At 48.8% G+C, this 19128-nt stretch overlaps 1 protein-coding gene across 5 annotated transcripts in view; it reads right to left on the reverse strand.

The window, feature by feature from the left end:
- Positions 1 to 365: 365 nt before the first annotated feature.
- PFKFB4 (6-phosphofructo-2-kinase/fructose-2,6-biphosphatase 4) overlaps positions 366 to 19128 on the reverse strand; it is a 43292-nt gene continuing 24529 nt past the window's right edge. For 2 of the 5 annotated variants that reach the window (XM_033864881.2, XM_033864885.2), the window contains exons 10-14: positions 9571 to 9675; positions 7737 to 7866; positions 7569 to 7631; positions 6624 to 6688; positions 2332 to 4832 (exon numbers count right to left, since the gene is read on the reverse strand). In XM_033864881.2, the coding sequence (XP_033720772.1) occupies positions 4773 to 4832; positions 6624 to 6688; positions 7569 to 7631; positions 7737 to 7866; positions 9571 to 9675 (423 nt within the window). In that variant the 3' untranslated portion in view covers positions 2332 to 4772. Of the gene's footprint in view, positions 414 to 2331; positions 6689 to 7568; positions 7632 to 7736; positions 7867 to 9570; positions 9676 to 19128 lie in introns of those variants that run through there. The other 3 variants (XM_033864880.2, XM_033864884.2, XM_033864882.2) reach the window with 2 other exon arrangements.

Genomic DNA, 19128 nt, shown 5'->3' on the forward strand with positions numbered 1-19128 from the left:
ATATACACACTATGCGGTGGGGTGGGGGGGAGACCGAGGCCCTAGACCATGGAGATAAGAACATCAGCTTAGTTAGGTTGGACTTCATCAATGCAGGTGAGCTTGCCAGGAACTTTGGATTCAATGTGCAGGCTTAAGCTACTGGGGGTTGTTCTGCCTGTCTGTTTGGTTGGCTGAAATGAAAACTGGGTCTCACTAAATGCAATTGAGATGCCAAATGCTCCCTGGTGTAATGTAGAGGAGAGAACCCAAGGCCTCAGGAAGATTCACTCATTCATTCAAAATAAATGTTGGACTGAATTTATCAGGGACAACTCACCTTCTCCCTGAGTCCCTGGAGATGACCCAGAACATAGTCCTTCACCAAGGCCCTAGGAAGTTCATCGCTGAGAAGTTTCCATTTGCCAGGGCTGCTGTAACAAAGTACCACACCCTGAGCGGCTCAAACAACAGAAACTTACTGTCTCATAGTTCTGGAGGCTGGAAGCCAGGATGTCAGCAGGATCCATGCTGTCTCTGAAGTTGCTGGGGAATTTTGGATTAGGGGCACACCCTACTCCAGTATGACTTCATCTTAATTTATGACACCTGCAACCACCCTATTTCTACATAAGGTCACATCAGGAGGTACCGGGGGTTAGGTCTTCAATGTATTAATTTGGGGGACACAATTTGACCCATAAGTACCATAGTCACAGCTGTCCATGAGTCAGAGATTCTGGTTGGAGACACTATAGTTGAAATGCCTCCTTGATTTCAATGCAGATACCAGGATGTTTGGCAGGATCACCAGGCCCCTAAGACAAAAACTGATGGGGAGGCCAGCAGAGCCCTACTGGATGTGTATGACAAAAGAACTAGAGGGCTGACCACCAGAGACCTGACTGCAGAGGATAGGATCTCTCACCAATTCTCCAGATAAGATCTGTTCACAAACCCAGGAGCCCTTGACGGAAGTGGGGTGGGTGCCCTTTAAGGTGGGCCCTGTGAAGACAGCCCAGCTTCATGCTGGTACTTTCCCCACAACCCTTCCCAAAGAGACCTGTGGCCATTAGCCAGGGTTTGACAGATACCACTTCTGGTCTACCCCATTTTCCACTTTTAATAGAACAGTTTTTGTTTAAACAACGATGTGCCCAGTCCCAGGGGATGAATAATGATTGGTCTAAACCAAACATGGCAACTCGCCTTTACAGGTGATAATTATATTTTATTAATATATAATATACAACCATATTATAAATATAATTCAAATGTTGCTGAAACCTATGTCTTTGTAACAATATTTCATTCTATCCAAATATCCTCTGATCCTACCTGATGGCCACTGTTTCCTAGCAACCCAAAATGCTACAAAATTCTTCAGCCTAACCATATATAATCGCTCTTTCTAGGTTGTGGTAGAACAGTGAACCTGAAGAAAAATTCTGATAGTGTTATATTTCATTCCTTCTGTTGTTGCTTTGCTGTTGAAATCTTCAAAACCTTCTTCAGAAAGTGCAAGGAAGCCTCTAAGGAGGTCAGGTATCCACTCCAGGAACTCTGTGCCCGGAGACAGGGTGGGGACCATTCAGCGGTCCCCCAACCTCACCTACCAGGAAGACAGTCATAGCTGATACTACTCTGAGCTTGGGGATGAAGCCCAAGGGGTTCCTGTCATCCACTGTGACACAGCCACCCTCTGCCCTGACACACTAGGAAAGGCAAATGCCAGCAATGTTATGTCCATGGAGGAAGACCCCTGCAACACCCCAGCCCCAGGGCAGAAGGTGTAGAAAAGTCCATCAAAATTCTGAGGCACGGGGAGGAGGAGGGATAAATTAGAAGCTTCGGATTAACATATACATACTACTATATATAAAATAGATGACAAGGACCTACTGTATAGCACGGGGAACTCTACTCAATATTCTGTGATCACCTATATGGGAAAAGAATCTGAAAAAGAATGAATACATGTGTACGTATAACTGAATCACTATGCTGTACACCTGAAACTAACACAACATTGTAAATCAACTATACTCCAATAGGACACGGGTTTGAGCCCTGGTCTGGGAAGATCCCACACGCTGTGGAGCAACTAAGCCCATGCACCACAACTACTGAGCTTGTGCTCTAGAGCCCGTGAGCCACAACTACTGAGCCCGCGAGCCACAACTACTGAGCCCACGTGCCACAACTACTGAAGCCCGTGCGCCTAGAGCCCGTGATCTGCACCAAGAGAAGCCACGGCAATGAGAAGCCCACGCACCACAAGGAAAAGTAGCCCCTGCTCACCACAACTAGAGAAAGCCTGCGCATAGCAACAAAGACCCAACACAGCCAAAATTAAAAATAAATAAATAAATAAATTTATTTTTTAAAAAAACAACTATACTTCAATAAAATTTTTTTAAATGCAAAAGGAAAAAAAAATTCTGAGGCATAGGAAAGGGTGTCTCTTGTCACCACCTTCCCCACGCCACAAGTAACAAAGAACACCAGAGAATCAGCCAGCACGCTCCACCCACAGCCTTATGCAGGCCCTCCATCCTCGATCCAGCCTCTGGTTCCCCTCTCCAGGGATGCCAGTATTTGGGACCCACATTTCCAGGGACCCCAGATCCCTCCCTACGTCTGTTTCTGTCTCAGTGGTGAGGGCCCAGCAACCTTGGTCAGCCCAGAGAAAACCCGGGCCCTGCCCAGGGCTCACTCCAGGGCAAGACAGTTTCTGCTCCAGGGATGGGTAGTCATGGGGGTGGGAGCTGGACCAAGGGTCCATACAGACCTGTTGGGAGGGAGCACAGCACAGGGGTTTGCAGAGCCGCTGGAAAGAACCTCACCAGTGGCGAGCTGGCCACACAACACCTTAGATTGTTCTTTTTTAAAAAAGTATTTATTGCAAAGAATGTTGGACACAGTGTGATATGTGGCTGAGATCCAACAACATCCATTCCAGGGCGAGCAGGAAACATGTCTGCAACAGGAGCACATCAACCGTCCTGGCTACAACCGGGCAGCCAGCCAGGTGGATGGCTGCCCATGCAGAGCCGGCTCCGGGTGAGCCCTGCTGGGATCCCACACTTCCCTCTGCCCCATCCCAGTCCTTGTGACACATCTCCAGTAGCTCCTGGCTGCCCTCTGGACAGAGAGAAAAGGCCTCGCTGGTCTCACCTCAGCCAGCCTGAGGTCTTGGAGAGGTGGTGACATCCAGATGTACGTGCCGCTGACCAAAGGGACCTGCTATGGCCAACAACTGAGCATGACCAAAAGTCACCAATACTCTGGCGGACATGGAAGCAAAGGCTGCAGTCCCCACATCCCAAAGGCAGTAGCGTGGTCCTCTGGCCCTGGGTCTAAGGGGCCTGGGGCTCTGACAGGAGATAAGTCCAGAAGGAGGGTACTGCCACGGCTCTGTCCTGGATATCTCTCCACCCATGTCTGTCCATAACTGCTGTGGCACTCGAGGCCGAGAGATCATCAGCCTGGGCCAGGGACACAGGATCCTCGGGCCTGACTTCACCAAGGACCACCACCTGTGGACAGCAGCACATCCAACTACAAATCCACACGCTTCCTCACCCAGCCTCACAACTTGCTGGCCAGCCTGTTCTCCCAGCTACAAAATGGAGCCGGAACCCGCGGCCCAGCCCAACTCCCTGGGCCCAAGAGAACTCAGGGGCGTGACAGATGGCAGGCTTCCCGAGGTCATTTTCATCAGGCTCCTGTGTACAAGAATCAGAAGCTGGGAAATTCCTGCCCTGGCCAGAGGCTGCCTCCAGCTCTGGGCTTTCCCGTGCTTAGTTCCGCGGGTAGAGGTCAACAAACGCCAGGACAGGCTTTGCAGGACCATGCAAGCTTTTCCGAATCCTTCACAGCAAATGCAGGTCCCTGCCACCAGTGTATACTCTTGTGTGGACACAGGCAGCGGCGGGCAAGGTAGCCCAGTGGCATGGCCGGGAGAGGAAGATGGGAGGGCAGCCTCTCCCTCGAGCACTGGGAAGGGCGACTCCTACAACTGTCCCGTCTTCACATCTTTCTTTACGTGTTGCACCATGAGAGCAGTTGGAGAGGGGTGGCCTTGGCTGCCAGCTCCCACGAGTATTCCAGTGTAGGCATAATTGGGAAGGGGTAATCGCAAACACCCCGCTCCCTGCATGTTTCTGTGCATTCCCATGTGCTGAAGTGAACACACTGCTTTCCTGAGCGTCCACAAATGCAGACGCACAGACTCAAGGGTCTGGCCAGTGGAGGTGGCTGCCTTGGCGGAAGCTCTTCAGTTCCTGGTGAGGCAGGACGGGGATGGCTCTTTCCCGCGTACTGAGGCAGCAGCAGCTCATGAACACCTTGCCTCTGGCTCAGGAAGTGGCCAAAGAGAGTGTAGCAGAGCCCTGGCAGGGGTCCCCAGGTCTACCCAGGCAGCTCGGCCTCAGTGGGTGGAAACATCACAGCAAGTGCTTTCCGTTTCACATTTTTGGGTTTCACACTTCACGAAGCCCACCAGGCCGGTGAGAGAGAACAGAAGGATCAGGGGCTGGGAAACCTCTCACCAGCCCGGTGCAGACGCAGTCAGGCCAAGTGGTTTTTAGCAGCAGGTTGGGCACCGCATACAACCCTGACACTGTCAACAAGGAAACAGGTGGGCTGGGACTGGGATTCTGGGTGCCACCAGCCATGCATGGCTTTGAGGGTGTTCCTGTGTGGTGACTGTCACACAGACCAGAGGGCCTGGAATGACCTCGTCCACAGAGATCAACACCTGCCCGGGGGTTGCAGTGGACGACACACGGTCACTGGTGAGCAGGGACCGTGACAAGGGCTTCCTCCGGAGGCCGAGAGATGTCTACATTCTGCACAAAATTAAACACACAGAACGCTGACCATTTGCCAAGGACAGACAGTCACCACTACCCGCTTTGCGCATCGCTATAGCCGCTGGACTCACATCCTCACCCCGAGGAGCCCCGGTCACAGGACTTAGACCCCGACCTTTCCTAAGAGCCAGGCGTCAAGAGCCTCTTGACACGTGGTGGGTGACAAACACCAGAAAAAAGGTGAGGGATGGAGGACACCTCCGGTTCCTGCTTGCTCCTTGCAGGCAGGTCAGGCATTACCCAGAGTGAGGCCATCCCCGCCTCCTGCCTCAGGTCTGGGTCAGGTGGGGAGAAACAGCTGGCTGGGAAGGGGACCAGCTCCTGAGGGTGCCCTCCTCCCGGCTATGTCGGTGTGTCGGTGGACAGGTGTCAGATATGGCCCCGGCAGGCTGCGGACACCTCCTGTGTCTGAGAGCTGGGGCACCAGGCCCCCTGCACCTCCTGAACAGCACCCCTCCCCTGCCTCAGAACTGGGACAGAGCCCAGTTCTGTCCACAGCCGGCTGAGTTCAGGGCATCTCAGGCCTAAGGGATGGGGGTCAGAGACTCCCCTCAATTCTGTAAGACTATGTGATCCCTGATCTTGGTGGCCCAATGGAGTAGGTCACCAATGACCTGGGCCACAGCCCAGATCTGCAGGGAGGGAATCATGTCCGCTATGGCCACACTCCTGAGTTCACAGGGCTGGCCACTGGAATTGTAGGGGCAGGTGCAATTCTCACTGGGGGCAGGCTTCCCAAGGGCCCCTTTCTCACCACAACCTGTCCCCAAGGATGGGCCAGGACCTGGAGATCCTGCCCACCTTAAAAGGAACCATCCCGGAACCTGTGGCCAACAGAAGTTTGCCTCTCAGAAGTGCCTACCCAGAGGCAGGCAGGGTGCCTGCCAACTACCCCATGGCCATGTCGGCTCCTGCAAATGGACCGGGGCACCAGCCCCTGATGCTTGCTGGGTCCAGGGGCCTCTTTCACCATCACCCCATCAGTGCTGGGGGCCCAACACCTTCTGGGCTTTCCTCAGTACGAGGGGCCTGTTGGGACATCTACCCCTGAGACCTGTGTGTGCCAGACTGGGCCTTCATCGGACTCTCAGGGCAAACAGGGAAGAGGTTTACACAATGACTGGTTCTGGTGAGGGGAAGCAGCCTTAGGAAACAGGAGGACACATCCACACACCTCAGCCTGTGGGGCCCAAGGCCTGCACCCTGGGCAGGGACCCAAGGCCCAACACGTCCCATTGTGGGTGGCAGCAGGCATGACTAAGGTCCCAGGAGCCTTCCTGGTGCAACAGACTCTGGGAATGGGGCCCAGAGGGGCGGTCCTGCTCTTGGCCTCAATGGGAGAGGAAACCAAGATGGCAGAAGGATCCCACACGGGCATGAAGTGCTTCTGGGCAACACTTCAAGGAGCTTCTATCTTTAACGCTGGGGGAACACAGAACAGAGACGTGTCCTTCCGCAGGAAGGTCTCTACGCAGCACCGAGACACCCTCAGCCTCTGCATGGCCCTTTCCGCAACAAAGCAGGACATTTTTCATTTTTACTTTTTAAAGGTGCTCAGGTTGGACAGGTGCTCATGAGGCCTGGGCTGGTGGGACATGGAAGCGCCTGCCCCCTGTAGGCCTCTAGCCTCTGTTCTGGCCACAGCGTCACCCTGACAGAGAACTCAAGCTCACTCAGTAGATGCCCCAGCTGGGCCTGGCCCTGGTGGTTGCTGTGTCTGGACCCCCAGGAACGTGCCCACCACCCCAGCAGTGACCCGGCTGCTACCTGAGGCCTGTCTCGGTGCGTGTTCACAGCCGCCACATTCAGGAATATGGACTCCACTTTACAACCTGCCAAAGGGAAGATGCAAATCCATTCCCCCTCCTGAAAGGCAGCAGAGCCACAGGGGTAGAAGCTTCTCCCAGGAGGAGGCTTTCGGTGCTGTGGGGCTGAGCAGACGCCTCAGCCTCACTCCAGTCCTCCCACCTTGGGCAGCTCCGGAGGCCCCGTGAGGAAGCACTAGGCAGCGTGTCAGGCCCGAGCCTCTGGGCCACTGCCCAGCGCAGGCTCGCCAAGGAGCCCGGGCACCAGGCAGAGCCACAGTGAGGATGAGCGGCCCACCTCGGGGGCTGAGGGCGGTCTGAGAAGCAACAAGCCTAGCTCAGTGAGGGGTCACTACACTGAGCAGACCCTCACCCAGCCCTGTCTCACACACGAGGCGGGATCACCATGGTGCCAGGCGCTCAGTGCAAAGGGGGACGAGGCGATTAACATGCACTGGGATGACTTCAGCTGCCACTGAGCTATACAGTTATCGTCCCGAGGGCACAACCATGTGAGAGTGCCTCGTCCAGTGTTGAAGGGGAGGGGTCGGGACCCAGGAGGTTAGGAAGTTGCGTGAGGCCTCTGCTGGCAGAGCCCAAGGCAGAGGCGCATATTTTCAGGTCCGGGTCCTGGGGCCGTGGGGTTTTCTGGGGGATTTTGGAGAAACCAGTAGAAAAGACCCTCATGTGGGTGGGTGATGGTTAAGGAAGGATCACTGGGGAGGCTTCCTGTGGCCACAGGAATTAAAACAAAAAACATTTTATAGCAAATTGGGAAAGGTGGTGGGATGGAAGGAGGAGGAATGAGCCTCTAATGAAATTTTCAAGGGAGGGGTTTGCAGAAAGCCACAGAACCCTGCAGACAGCCAGTCTGGCAACCAGGTCAGCATGCGGGAAGCTTCTTTACCATAAGCCACGGGGGTCAGCTTCAGGACCGTGTGCAGCGGACACTTGAGGTAAGGCAGCTGTTCTGTGGACACAGGCGGAGAGGGTTGGCGCCAGGGATGCCCAGGTGACAGTCCCCTTCGATCTCTCTCACACACACATCCCACCTCCCCAGGGGCAGCGTCCGCACCTGCTGCCTTGTCAAGGAAGTAGGCCAGGAGGCAGCGCATCACAGCCTGGTGGCAGATGACCAGCACGTTCTCTTGCCGCTCCAGCTCCATGATGACAGGCTCGAGTCGCTGGACCAGGTCCTCATAGGACTGCAAGGGCAAGTGGGAAGCATCCCTCAACCCAGCTCTGGGGGTAGGGATGGAGACCTTCTGGGTAGTGGGCTACCTTCTCCTGAACTCCTCACCATTCTGGGAGGTTGGTGAGGACTGGCAGTCTGACAAAGGGATCACCTCCCCTATCCCAGGGCTAGGTCCCAGTAGGACCGAGAGGGCAGGGCTGGGGCTTAGGCTGCGTCCAAGGGGCCACCTCCATGCCCTTCCTGGGGCCCTTTGCTGAACCCTCAGCTGCTGGAATTCACATGCTGGCAACTGATGACAGGTGGAGAAGACACGGCTCCCTTCCTACCCGCCGCACGTGGAGTACACAGAACGAGGCTTGTAGGAAGGGGAAGCAAAAACCTCCCAAACTTCCCAGAGTGCAACCTGTCAGAATGCCTGAGCTCCCAGGAAGGACCCTCACAGTCTGCCTGCCCTGTACCTCCCCTGGGTGCCGTGAGGGAGCCCTTGGACCAACCCCGGTGACTGGCAGGTCTAGAGCTTTTCACTGGGAGACCCAGCCCTGGGGGTTCACCCCTGTTTGCACACAGTGAGCCGTCCTTCAGGAAAAAAAAAAAGGCCTCAAGCTTGGAGCTGAGTTTGCCCCATGATTTGGTTGGGAGTAATACCAACATGACTTGTGCCAGCCCCTGGTATTTCTGGGGAAAGCCTAGGTTGCTTCTTTTGGCAACTACCTTCCCTACCAATTTCCCCCCTGTATTCTCAAGTTTGAGCAGCCAGCTGCTTTGTTTCTTTTTACTGTTATCTGGTTTGGTTCTAAATCTGGGTTCTCCCTCACAGTATGATGTGGGGAAATATCAATGCTACCCAAAGCTGTCCTATTCCCGAGGACAGCACAGCATAGGCACCTGTGAGCCTGGCATTTGGGCGGGGGGTTTCGACATGTGTACGTGTATGTGTGTACGCAAACCTGTGCGTCTGTGGGAGGTATTTTTTATTTGGCCACCTCCCCAGGTCACGTCCTAGAATTGGGAGATACATGAGTCAAAGGTGACACTGGGGGCTTCCCTGGTGGCGCAGTGGTTGAGAGTCCACCTGCCGATGCAGGGGACACGGGTTCGTGCCCCGGTCCAGGAGGATCCCACATGCCGCGGAGCGGCTGGGCCCGTGAGCCATAGCCGCTGAGCCTGTGTGTCCGGAGCCTGTGCTCCGCAACGGGAGAGGCCACAACAGTGAGAGGCCCGCATACCGCAAAAAAAAAAAAGGTGACACTGTTTCTACCCGGGGCCTGGGCTGAGGCGAGAGCCAGTCTGAGGGGAGGTGACAGTGCAGGTGACTTATGGTAGTCACGACTCACCTGGGGAAAATGAATCCCTAGGTCTAGATTCAGGGCTAGGGATGGTGTCTGGAGCCGCAGGGAGGATGGGGTCACCCTATGACACTCCCAGGGATGGGGAAAGTAAAGATGGGGAGTGATGGGAAACAGGGCTCCAGTAGGCCTCAGGGTTGGGATTCCTGGGCAGCACTGCTCACCCACCACCCAAGGAGGGGCCTGCAGCCTGGGCCACGGCTGAGAAGTGGTGGAGGTGACACACACACCCAGCCTGCCTACCTCTGAGGCCAGGCCCCTCCTGCTGCCCACGGAGCCTCTGCAGAGCCCCTCGGGGCCCTCAGTCACAGGCGGTCCTCCCAGGCAGGCAGCAGGTGGCTGGGATTAAGCCCCCATATCCCACCTACCTCCCCCTTGGGGTACCGGTACCGGTACTTGTCCTGGTCTCGCAGGGCAAATTCCAGTGGATAATGATCCTGAATTTCCTCGTAGGTCATTTCCTCACAGACGCCCTAGGGAGACACTGCAGTCATCACATCACCCACATCAGGCCCAGGGATCAGCCCTGTGTCAGGGAGAGGGCATTTCCTGGGCCACAGGGCCTCTCCCAGCTGGGAAGAGCAGGCACCCTGGGAAAACTAAGCAGGGGCAGCCTCACATTTGGAAAAAGCTATCACACGTCTTTTCCACCCACCCATCGTCCATCCATCCAGTTTATGCCATAAAAATAAACACAGAAATATTAACTATATGTCTTTTCTAATGTGTCTTTTTGTCTTCTGTGCTATGGAAATACTACAGCAGAGTATGGATTATTGTACAGGCTATAAAGTAAGATTTCCCTCATGTCATTCAGGATACACACACACGCACAGCATGGAGTATCGTACACAAATGCCATTTTAAAACAAAACAAAAGAGCCCAGGACAATGTGTGGACTGACCAGTGTCAGTCCTTCCAAGGCTCAAGCCAAGAACCAGCACACAGGAGGTGCCCAGAGAGGAAGCAATAAAACGCCCGTAATAAAAAGCTGCTGGACTATTTACAATAGCCAGGTCATGGAAGCAACCGAAATGCCCATCGACAGACGAATGGATGAAGAAGATGTGGTACATATATACAATGGAATATTACTCAGCCATAAAAAGGAATGAAATTGGGTCATTTGTAGAGACGTGGATGGATCTAGGGACTGTCATACAGAGTGAAGTGAGTCAGAAAGAAAAAAACAAATATCATACATTAATGCATATATGTGGAACCTAGAAAATGGTACAGATGAACCGGTTTGCAGGGTAGAAATTGAGACACAGATGTAGAGAACAAACGTATGGACACCAAGGGGGGAAAGCGGCGGGGTGGTGGTGGTGGTGGTGTGATGAATTGAGCAATTGGGATTGACATGTATACACTGATGTGTATAAAAATGATGATTAATAAGGACCTGCTGTATAAAAAAATAAATAAAATAGGGCTTCCCTGGTGGCGCAGTGGTTGAGAGTCCGCCTGCCGATGCAGGGGACACGGGTTCGTGCCCCGGTCCGGGAAGATCCCACATGCCGTGGAGCGGCTGGGCCCATGTGCCATGGCCGCTGAGCCTGCGCGTCCAGAGCCTGTGCTCCACAACGGGAGAGGCCACAACAGTGAGAGTCCCGCGTACCGCAAAAATAAATGAATAAATAAATAAATAAAATAAAATTCAAAAAAAGATGTGAGAAACTATAAAGTGGGGGTCAGGAGAACAAACTGTGACACTATAATTCATAACACACACAATAAACAAATTATTCTGAAAAATAAAAAATAAAATAAAATAAAAAGCTGCTGGTTTCTACCTTTGTCCTCAGGGTTTTTTTCCTAGACAAAGCCTTGGGGGCAAAGTTGTCTATTAAAAAGGAAAGATGATGAGGAAAATTTAAACCTATAAATGCCTATATCAAAAAAAAAAAGATCTCATATCACTAATCTAATCTTCTACCTTAAGATATTGGAGGGACTTCCCTGGTGGCACAGTGGTTAAGAATCCGCCTGCCAATGTAGGGGACAAGGGTTCGATCCCTGGTCCAGGAAGATCCCACATGCTGCGGAGCAACTAAGCCTGCATGCCACAACTACTGAGCCCATGTGCCACAACTACTGAAGCCTGCGTGCCTAGAGCCTGCACTCCACAACAAAAGAAGCCACCACAGTGAGAAGCCCACACACTGCAACGAAGAGTAGCCCCTACTCACTACAACTAGAGAAAGTCCACCCACAGCAACAAAGACCCAACGCAGCCAAAACTAACTAACTAACTAAATTTATTTTATTTTTTATTTATTTATTTATTTATTTATTTTACTAAATTTATTTTAAAAAAAAAAGTTACTGGAAGAAGAACAAATTAAACCCAAAGCAAGCAGAAGTAAGGAAATAATACAAATTAGAACACAAATTCATTAAATAGAAAAAAGCAACGAAATCAAAAGTTGGTTCTTTGAAAAGATCAACAGAATTCACAAAACTTTTGCTAGACTGACAGGAAAAAGGAAAGCTCAAATTATTAAACCAGGAATGAAAGGCGGATATTACTACAAAGCTTACAGAAATAAAAAAGATTATAAGGGAATACTATGCACAATTATATGCCAACAAATAAGACAACTTAGGTGAAATAGGAAAATTCCTACAAAGACACAAACTACCTGTTGTGAGTTGAATACTTCCCCCCAAAAGATACGCTGAAGTCCTAACCCCTGGGAACTGTGAATGTGACCTTATGTGGAAATAGTCTTTGCAGATATAATCAAGTAGATGAGGTCCAATGACTGATGCCCTTTTAAGAAGGCCATGTAAAGACATAGAGAGACACACACAGGGAAGAAGCCCATGTAATGAGGGAGACAGGGATTGCAGTGATGCACCTATAAGCCAAGGAATGTTGGCAGCCACCAGGAACCTGCTAAAAATATGGGCATTAAAAGGGATTGGGGGCAGGGGCTTCCCTGGTGGCGCAGGGGTTGAGAGTCCTCCTGCCAATGCAGGGGACACGGGTTCGAGCCCTCTCCGGGAGGATCCCACATGCCGTGGAGCAGCTAAGCCTGTGCGCCACAACTACTGAGCCTGCGCTCTGGAGCCCGTGAGCCACAACTACTGAGCCCACGTGCCACAAATGCTGAGCCTGTGCGCCTGGAGCCTGTGCTCCGCAATAGGAGAGGCCACTGCAGTGAGAAGCCCACACGCTGCAACGAAGAGCAGCCCCCGCTCTCCGCAACTGGAGAAAGCCTGTGCGCAGCAACACAGCCAAAAGATAAATAAATAAATTTATAAAATAAACGTGATTGGGGGGGACTTCCCTGGTGGCACAGTGGTTTAGGAATCCACCTGTCAATGCAGGGGACATGGGTTCAAGCCCTGGTCCAGGAAGGTTCCACATGCCACAGAGCAACTAAGCCCGTGTGCCACAGCTACTGAAGCCCATGTGTGCCTAGAGCCCGTGCTCCACCACAAGAGAAGTCACCTCAATGAGAAGCCCACACACCACAATGAGGAGTAGCCCAAAGCCTGTGTGCAGCAACCAAGACCCAACGCAGCCAAAAATAAATTAATTAATTAAAAAAAAAAAGATTAGGGGGATTCCCTGGCGGTCCAGTGGTTAGAACCAAATGCTTTCACTGCTGAGAGCCTGGGTTCAATCCCTGATTGGGGAACTAAGATCCCACAAGCCACAGTGTGGCCAAAAAAAAAGTGATTATGGTGATGGCTCAGAAGGAAGTGAAGGACAGTAGAGCAAGCCTCTATTGCCTTAGAGAATACGTATATTATCATGAACAGAATGTTGCTAGAAATATGAATGTTTAGGGACTCCTCTGGAGGTCCAGTGGTTAGGACTCCGTGTTTTCACTGCCGTGGCCCCAGGTTCAATCCTTGGTCAGGGAACTAAGATCACGCAAGCTGTGTGGCGCGGCCAAAAAAAAAGAGAGAGAGAAAAGGCAATCTTTATCATAAAGCAGCAGAGAACTTGGCCGAACTGTGTTCTAGTGTGGGCAGCTATAACAAAAAAGGCAGATAGGGGCTTCCCTGGTGGCGCAGTGTTTGAGAGTCCACCTGCCGATGCAGGGGACACGGGTTCGTGCCCCGGTCCGGGAAGATCCCACATGCCACGGAGCTGCTGGGCCCGTGAGCCACGGCCGCTGAGCCTGCGCGTCTGGAGCCTGTGCTCCACAATGGAAGAGGCCACAACAGTGAGAGGCCCGCGTAAAAAAAAAAAAAAAAAAGGCAGATAATGACAAGTGATAAGGAGGATGCAGAGAAATCAGAACCCTCATACACTGCTGGTGGGAACGTAAAATGGTGCGGCCACTTTGGAAAACAGCCTGGCAGTTTCTAACAAGCTTAAATGGAGTTAACATGGGGGACTCCCTGGTGTCCCAGTGGTTGGGACTCTGTGCTTTCATTGCCAAGGGCCTGGGTTCAATCCCTGGTCAGGGAGCTAAGATCCCACAGGTCACAGAGCACAGCCAAAATAAAAAAACAAACAAAAAAATGTAGAGTTAACATATGACCTAGCAATTCCACTCCTGGCTATCTACCCAAGAGAAATGAAAACATGTCCACACAAAAACCTGTACATTCAGAGCAACATCATTCCTAAAGCCAAAAAATGGCAACTACCCAAATGCCCATCGACTGGTGAATGGATAAATAACATGTGGTATATCCATACAATGGGATATTATTCGGCAATATACAGGAACAAAATACTGATACATTCTACCACAGGAGGAAGGAAATGTCCAGAATAGGCCAGTCTATAGAGACACAAAACAGATTGGTGGTAGCCTAGGGCTGGGGGGAAGGACTGGAAGGAAATGGGGGTATGGGTACAGGGTTGCTTTCTGGAACAACAAAAATGTTCTAAAATTGATTGTGGTGATGGTTGCATAACTCTGTGAATATACTAAAAACGATTGAATCATACAATTTAAATAGGTGAACTGTATCATACGTGAATCATATCTCGATAAAGCTGTTGTTTTCAAAAAAGGAAAAATAAGACAGTAAATTGTGGATTGGGCTAAGAAAAAAATCACAATGTTAAAATAGAAGACGAGCCCAAGGCTGTTTACCAGAACAGAGGAAAGAACAAAGATAAACATGGAAAGATGACTAACAGATCATAGATACTAGAATAGTTTCCAAACTAAAGAAAAAGAAGGGAATCCAGTGTATCTAGGAAAATAATCGGATTAACCTCAAAAAAAAAAAAAAAAGATCAGGGCTGCCAAGGTTTCTCTGAGAAACCAAATGCTCCAGCCATATCTGTGCCCTTGGAAGGCAGACACCAGACCCCTAACCTGCGTCAGGGAGCTGCTATTTGCACGAGAAAGAAATCAGGGCTGGAAACCTCCTGTAACTCCCACCAGCCACAGCTGATGAAAGCCCACAAAATGGGTTAAATGAGCTATAAAACGGGTCACAGAAATTGCTTACTCTTTTGAAAGAGTTCATCAGTTCTAAAGAAGAGCTACAACAGATAAAAAAAAAAAAAAAAAGCCATGATGCTATACTCTGCCCAATTACAGTAAAAAAAGAAAAAAAAAGGGCAGAAAGGAAACAAATGGAAATAACACATCCTCATAATTCCCAACAGAATCAAGAATTATTTTCCTGTTACTAATTTTGATAAGTATATTTTAGTTATTCCTTTATTTACAAGCATTCTCCTTAAGAATGTTTTAGAAAAGCTGTAAGGTAATGACTACTGGAATAAAAACACTGCTTGCCTTCCAAATCACAGAAAAGATGATGTTTATACAGAAAAAAAAAAAAAGAGATGAAAAGAAATCTGCAACGTACTGGGGAAAAAAAAGGACAAAGATAGCGATTGCAATAATAAATATGAATGGGTTTAGATTCCTAAACGAAAAAAGCTCTCAGGCCAAAAAATAAACCAAAGATATGTTCCTTTCATCTAAAGAAATGACAGAAAAAGGTTAAAAATAAAAGGGAGTAGGCATAACAAAAAAAACATGGACAAAAAGCAAGGATGGCAAATTAAAACCAAAGTGAGATACCACCTCACACTCATTAGAATGGCTACTGTAAAAAAAAAAAAAAAAAAAAAAAACAGAAAAATAACAAGTGTTAGCACAGATGTGGAGAAATCAGAACACTCGTGCACTGTTGGTAGGAAAGTATAATGGTGCAGTTGCTATGGAAAAAAGCATAGCGGTTCCTCAAAAAAATAAAAATAGAATTACCATATGATCCAACAATTCCACTTCTACATAGGTACCAAAAAGAAATGAAAGCAGTGTTTCAAAGAGAGATTTATATACCCATGTTCATAGCAGCCCGATGCACAATAGCTAAAAGGTGGAAGCAACCCAAATGTCCATAGATAAATGAATGGATAAGCAAAATGTGGTATATACATAAATGGAACCATATTCAAGTTTAAAAATGTGATTCTGACATATGCTACAACATGGATGGACCTTGAGGACATTATGATAAGTGAAATAAACCAGTCACAAAAAGACAAATACTATATGATTCCACTTATGTGACATACTTAGAGACAGAAAAATCATACAGACAGAATCAAAGAGACAGAAAGTAAAATGGTAGTTGTCAGAGGCTGGGTGGGGAGGAGAAATGGGGGTTATTGTTTAATGGGTATAGAGTTTCCATTTTATAAGGCAAAAAGAGTTCTGGAGATGGGGACTTCCCTGATGGTCCAGTGGGTGAGACTCTGCACTCCCAATGCAGGGGGCCCAGGTTCAATCCCTGGTCAGGGAACTAGATCCCGCATGCATGAAGTAAAGAAGATCCCACGTGCCACAACTAAGACCCCACACAGTCAAACATAAAGTAAATAAATAAATCTGCATGCCACAACTAAGAGTGCGCATGCTGCAACAAAGATCCCACATGCCGCAACTAAGACCCGGTGCAACCTAAATAAATATTTAAAAAGTAAATAAATTTATAAACATTAACATGGTTACAAAAATAAAACTATTAAAAAAAAGAGTTCTGGAGATGGATGGTGGTGATGACTGCACATTCTGAATGTATTTATTACCACTGAACTGTGCACATAAAAATGGTTGTTAAGATGATAAATTTTATGTTATGTGCATTTTACAAAAAAAAATTGGAAAAAGAAAAGCAGGGATGATAATATTCAAATTCGTCAAAGTATAAATCCATGCAAAAAGTGTTTTATATTGAAACAGGAACCATCCAAAATGAAGGATGAGCCACAGTGGAGTAACTGGTACCAGATTTGCTCTCGGCCCAACATAAACAATTCAAAAGAACTAGACAAAATGTATGCAACAATTGTTTGTAGACACTAGACAACAGGCAGAGCAGGGTTGTGATCCTCCAGAAGGGACACAAGGAGCCTACGACTGCAGCAATTTACTGCAGGCACTTCCTGGACTGCAGAGCATCACAAGAAAAGAAGAAGACACAAAAAAGAACAAAACGGAACCCCTAGAGCTTAAAAACATAACGCCTGAAATATAAAGTTCATTGGATGCTGGATGAGTTTAACAAAAACAGCAGTAAAGATAAGTGAGCTTGAAGATATAGCAATAGAAACTATCCAAACAGAAACTTGGAAAGAACAAAAGACTGAGAAACAATGAACAGAAGCTCAGTGACCTGTGGGATTGTCCCATAGGTTCTATACACTATACCAAATGGTCCAAGAAGCTGGAGTCCAGGGTAGGAGACAGGGTAGCAGAAAATATATTTAAAGAAATGATATCTTAAATTTTTTTTCAAACTCATATTTAGAAACCCAGAAATCCAAGAATCTCAATGAACTCCAAGCAGGATAAACATAAAGTAAAACATACCAAAGCACATCATAATCCAACTGCTTAAAATCAGTAATAAAGAGAAAATAGAGTAAAAGAAGATACACTATATACAAAACGAAGATAAGAATGACAGAAAACTCCTTGCTAGAAAACAGTGTGACCCAGAAGACAATAGAGGTGGTCCAATGGTGGTCCAGAGGTTAAGAATCCGCCTTCCAATGCAGGAGACAAGGGTTTGATCCCTTGTTGGGGAACGAAGATCCCACATGCCACGGGGCAACTAAGCCCATGCACCACAACTAGAGAGAAGCCCACGCACCACAACTACTGAGCCCGTGCTCCCTAGAGCCCGCGTGCCACAACTAGAGAAGCCCACACGCCGAAACTAGAGAAAAGCCCGCATGCTGAAATGAAGAGCCTGCGCACCACAGTGAAGACCCAGTGCAGCCAAAAAAAAAAAAAAAAAAAGAAGAAGAAGAAGACAACAATGGAACAGCGCCTTTTACATGCTGAAACAGAAGGAAGTCTGTGCTGTTTCCTCTCATTTGCCCCTCCATATCCTTCTGCTTCTCCACCTGCTCTCTGCCCCAGGACGTTGACCTTTGTGCATGCATCTACAAGGCTCCCATGGCCACTAATGTCTTGCTGGGCTAGGCCACGGGGAACACTGGCAGGAGGTCACAGGGAGGGAGGAGAGTGAGGCTGAGATGTTTATTCTGACTCCTTCCTGAAGAAGTTGCTTTCAGTGGTCTAGGCCCTCACCCAAGGTTCCATCCCACCAGGCTGCCCTTTACTCACTGCTCCCTTGTCCCCAGGTTCCTATATCCTCTCTCTCCTCTGCCCAAGGGAAGCAATGGTCCCTGTTGTTACGAGGTCCCTATATCCTGCCCATTATCTTTGAAAAAAGGTCCTTTTATAAATCCTCATTGAATTAACCTAATTGGAGTGGCCATCTGTTTCCTTTTATGTCCCACAAATTACTAAGTCATGAATTTTACTTTATAATAAAACATCAAAATATGTGAAGAAAAAAGATAAAATAATGTAAAATTCTTGAAAATGCAAGAAAAATCAACAAAATTATAATTAGAGTGGATTTAACATTCAACTATTGATTTATGATGATCAAACAGAAAAAAAAGACAGAAAATTTGAATGATATAATTAAAGTTGAAATTAATGAGATACACAAACTTTTTCTTTTGAAAATTTTCAACCATATAGAAAAGTACAGGGCTTCCCTTGTGGTGCAGTGGTTGAGAATCCACCTGCCAATGAAGGGGACACAGATTCGAGCCCTGGTCAGGGAAGACCAGGGAAGACCCATGTGGGGTCAGGGAAGACCCCACATGCTGCAGAGCAACTAAGCCTGTGCGCCACAACTACTGAACCTGCGCTCTAGAGCCTGCATGCCACAACTACTGAGCCCACACGCTTAGAGCCCATGCTCCACAACAAGAGAAGCCACTGCAATGAGAAGCCCGCGCACTGCAACGAAGAGTAGCCACCGCACACCACAACTAGAGAAAGCCCGCGTGCAGCAACAAGGACCCAACGCAGCCAAAAAATAATAATAATTAATAAACAATAAATAGACTTTCAAAAAAAAAAAGAATATACAACAGAAACACAAGGCACTTAAACTGGGAAGGTAACAACTGGATTATCCTTATTTCAGAAGATATGACAGGTCCCTGAGATAAAGCTAAGATAATCAACTGAAAAAGTACTAGAGCAAATAAAAGAATGGTCACAGGTTTTCTGTGGACCAGCAATAACCAGACGGGGGACAAGATCTTATTCACAAAGAGGCTTCCTCCATGAGGCCAGGTGGCCCAAGCTCCCAAGGGACCCTCTGGAGATGTCCCTGGTTAACAGCCCACTGTCAGCCTTCCTGGCCTGGCTCCCTACATGAATGCTGTGCTTGTGGCCCCTCCCATCTCATAATGTCATGGACGCCCCCTTTCCCTTACCCAATCTTTTCCAGCGGGGATGGATTCCATGGCATGTGGCTTCATCATCTTCCTCCCTACCTACTCCTCACCTCCTCTGTCCAACTTGATTCCATCTCATCCATAGGGACACAATTGAACAAGCTTGCGAGCTGAATGAGTGTCTACCTTTTCCACAGCTGCATCCATCTGCTG

Source organism: Tursiops truncatus, chromosome 10 (genome assembly GCF_011762595.2).
Source record: "Tursiops truncatus isolate mTurTru1 chromosome 10, mTurTru1.mat.Y, whole genome shotgun sequence".
In the NCBI taxonomy this organism is placed as follows: Eukaryota; Metazoa; Chordata; class Mammalia; order Artiodactyla; family Delphinidae; genus Tursiops; species Tursiops truncatus.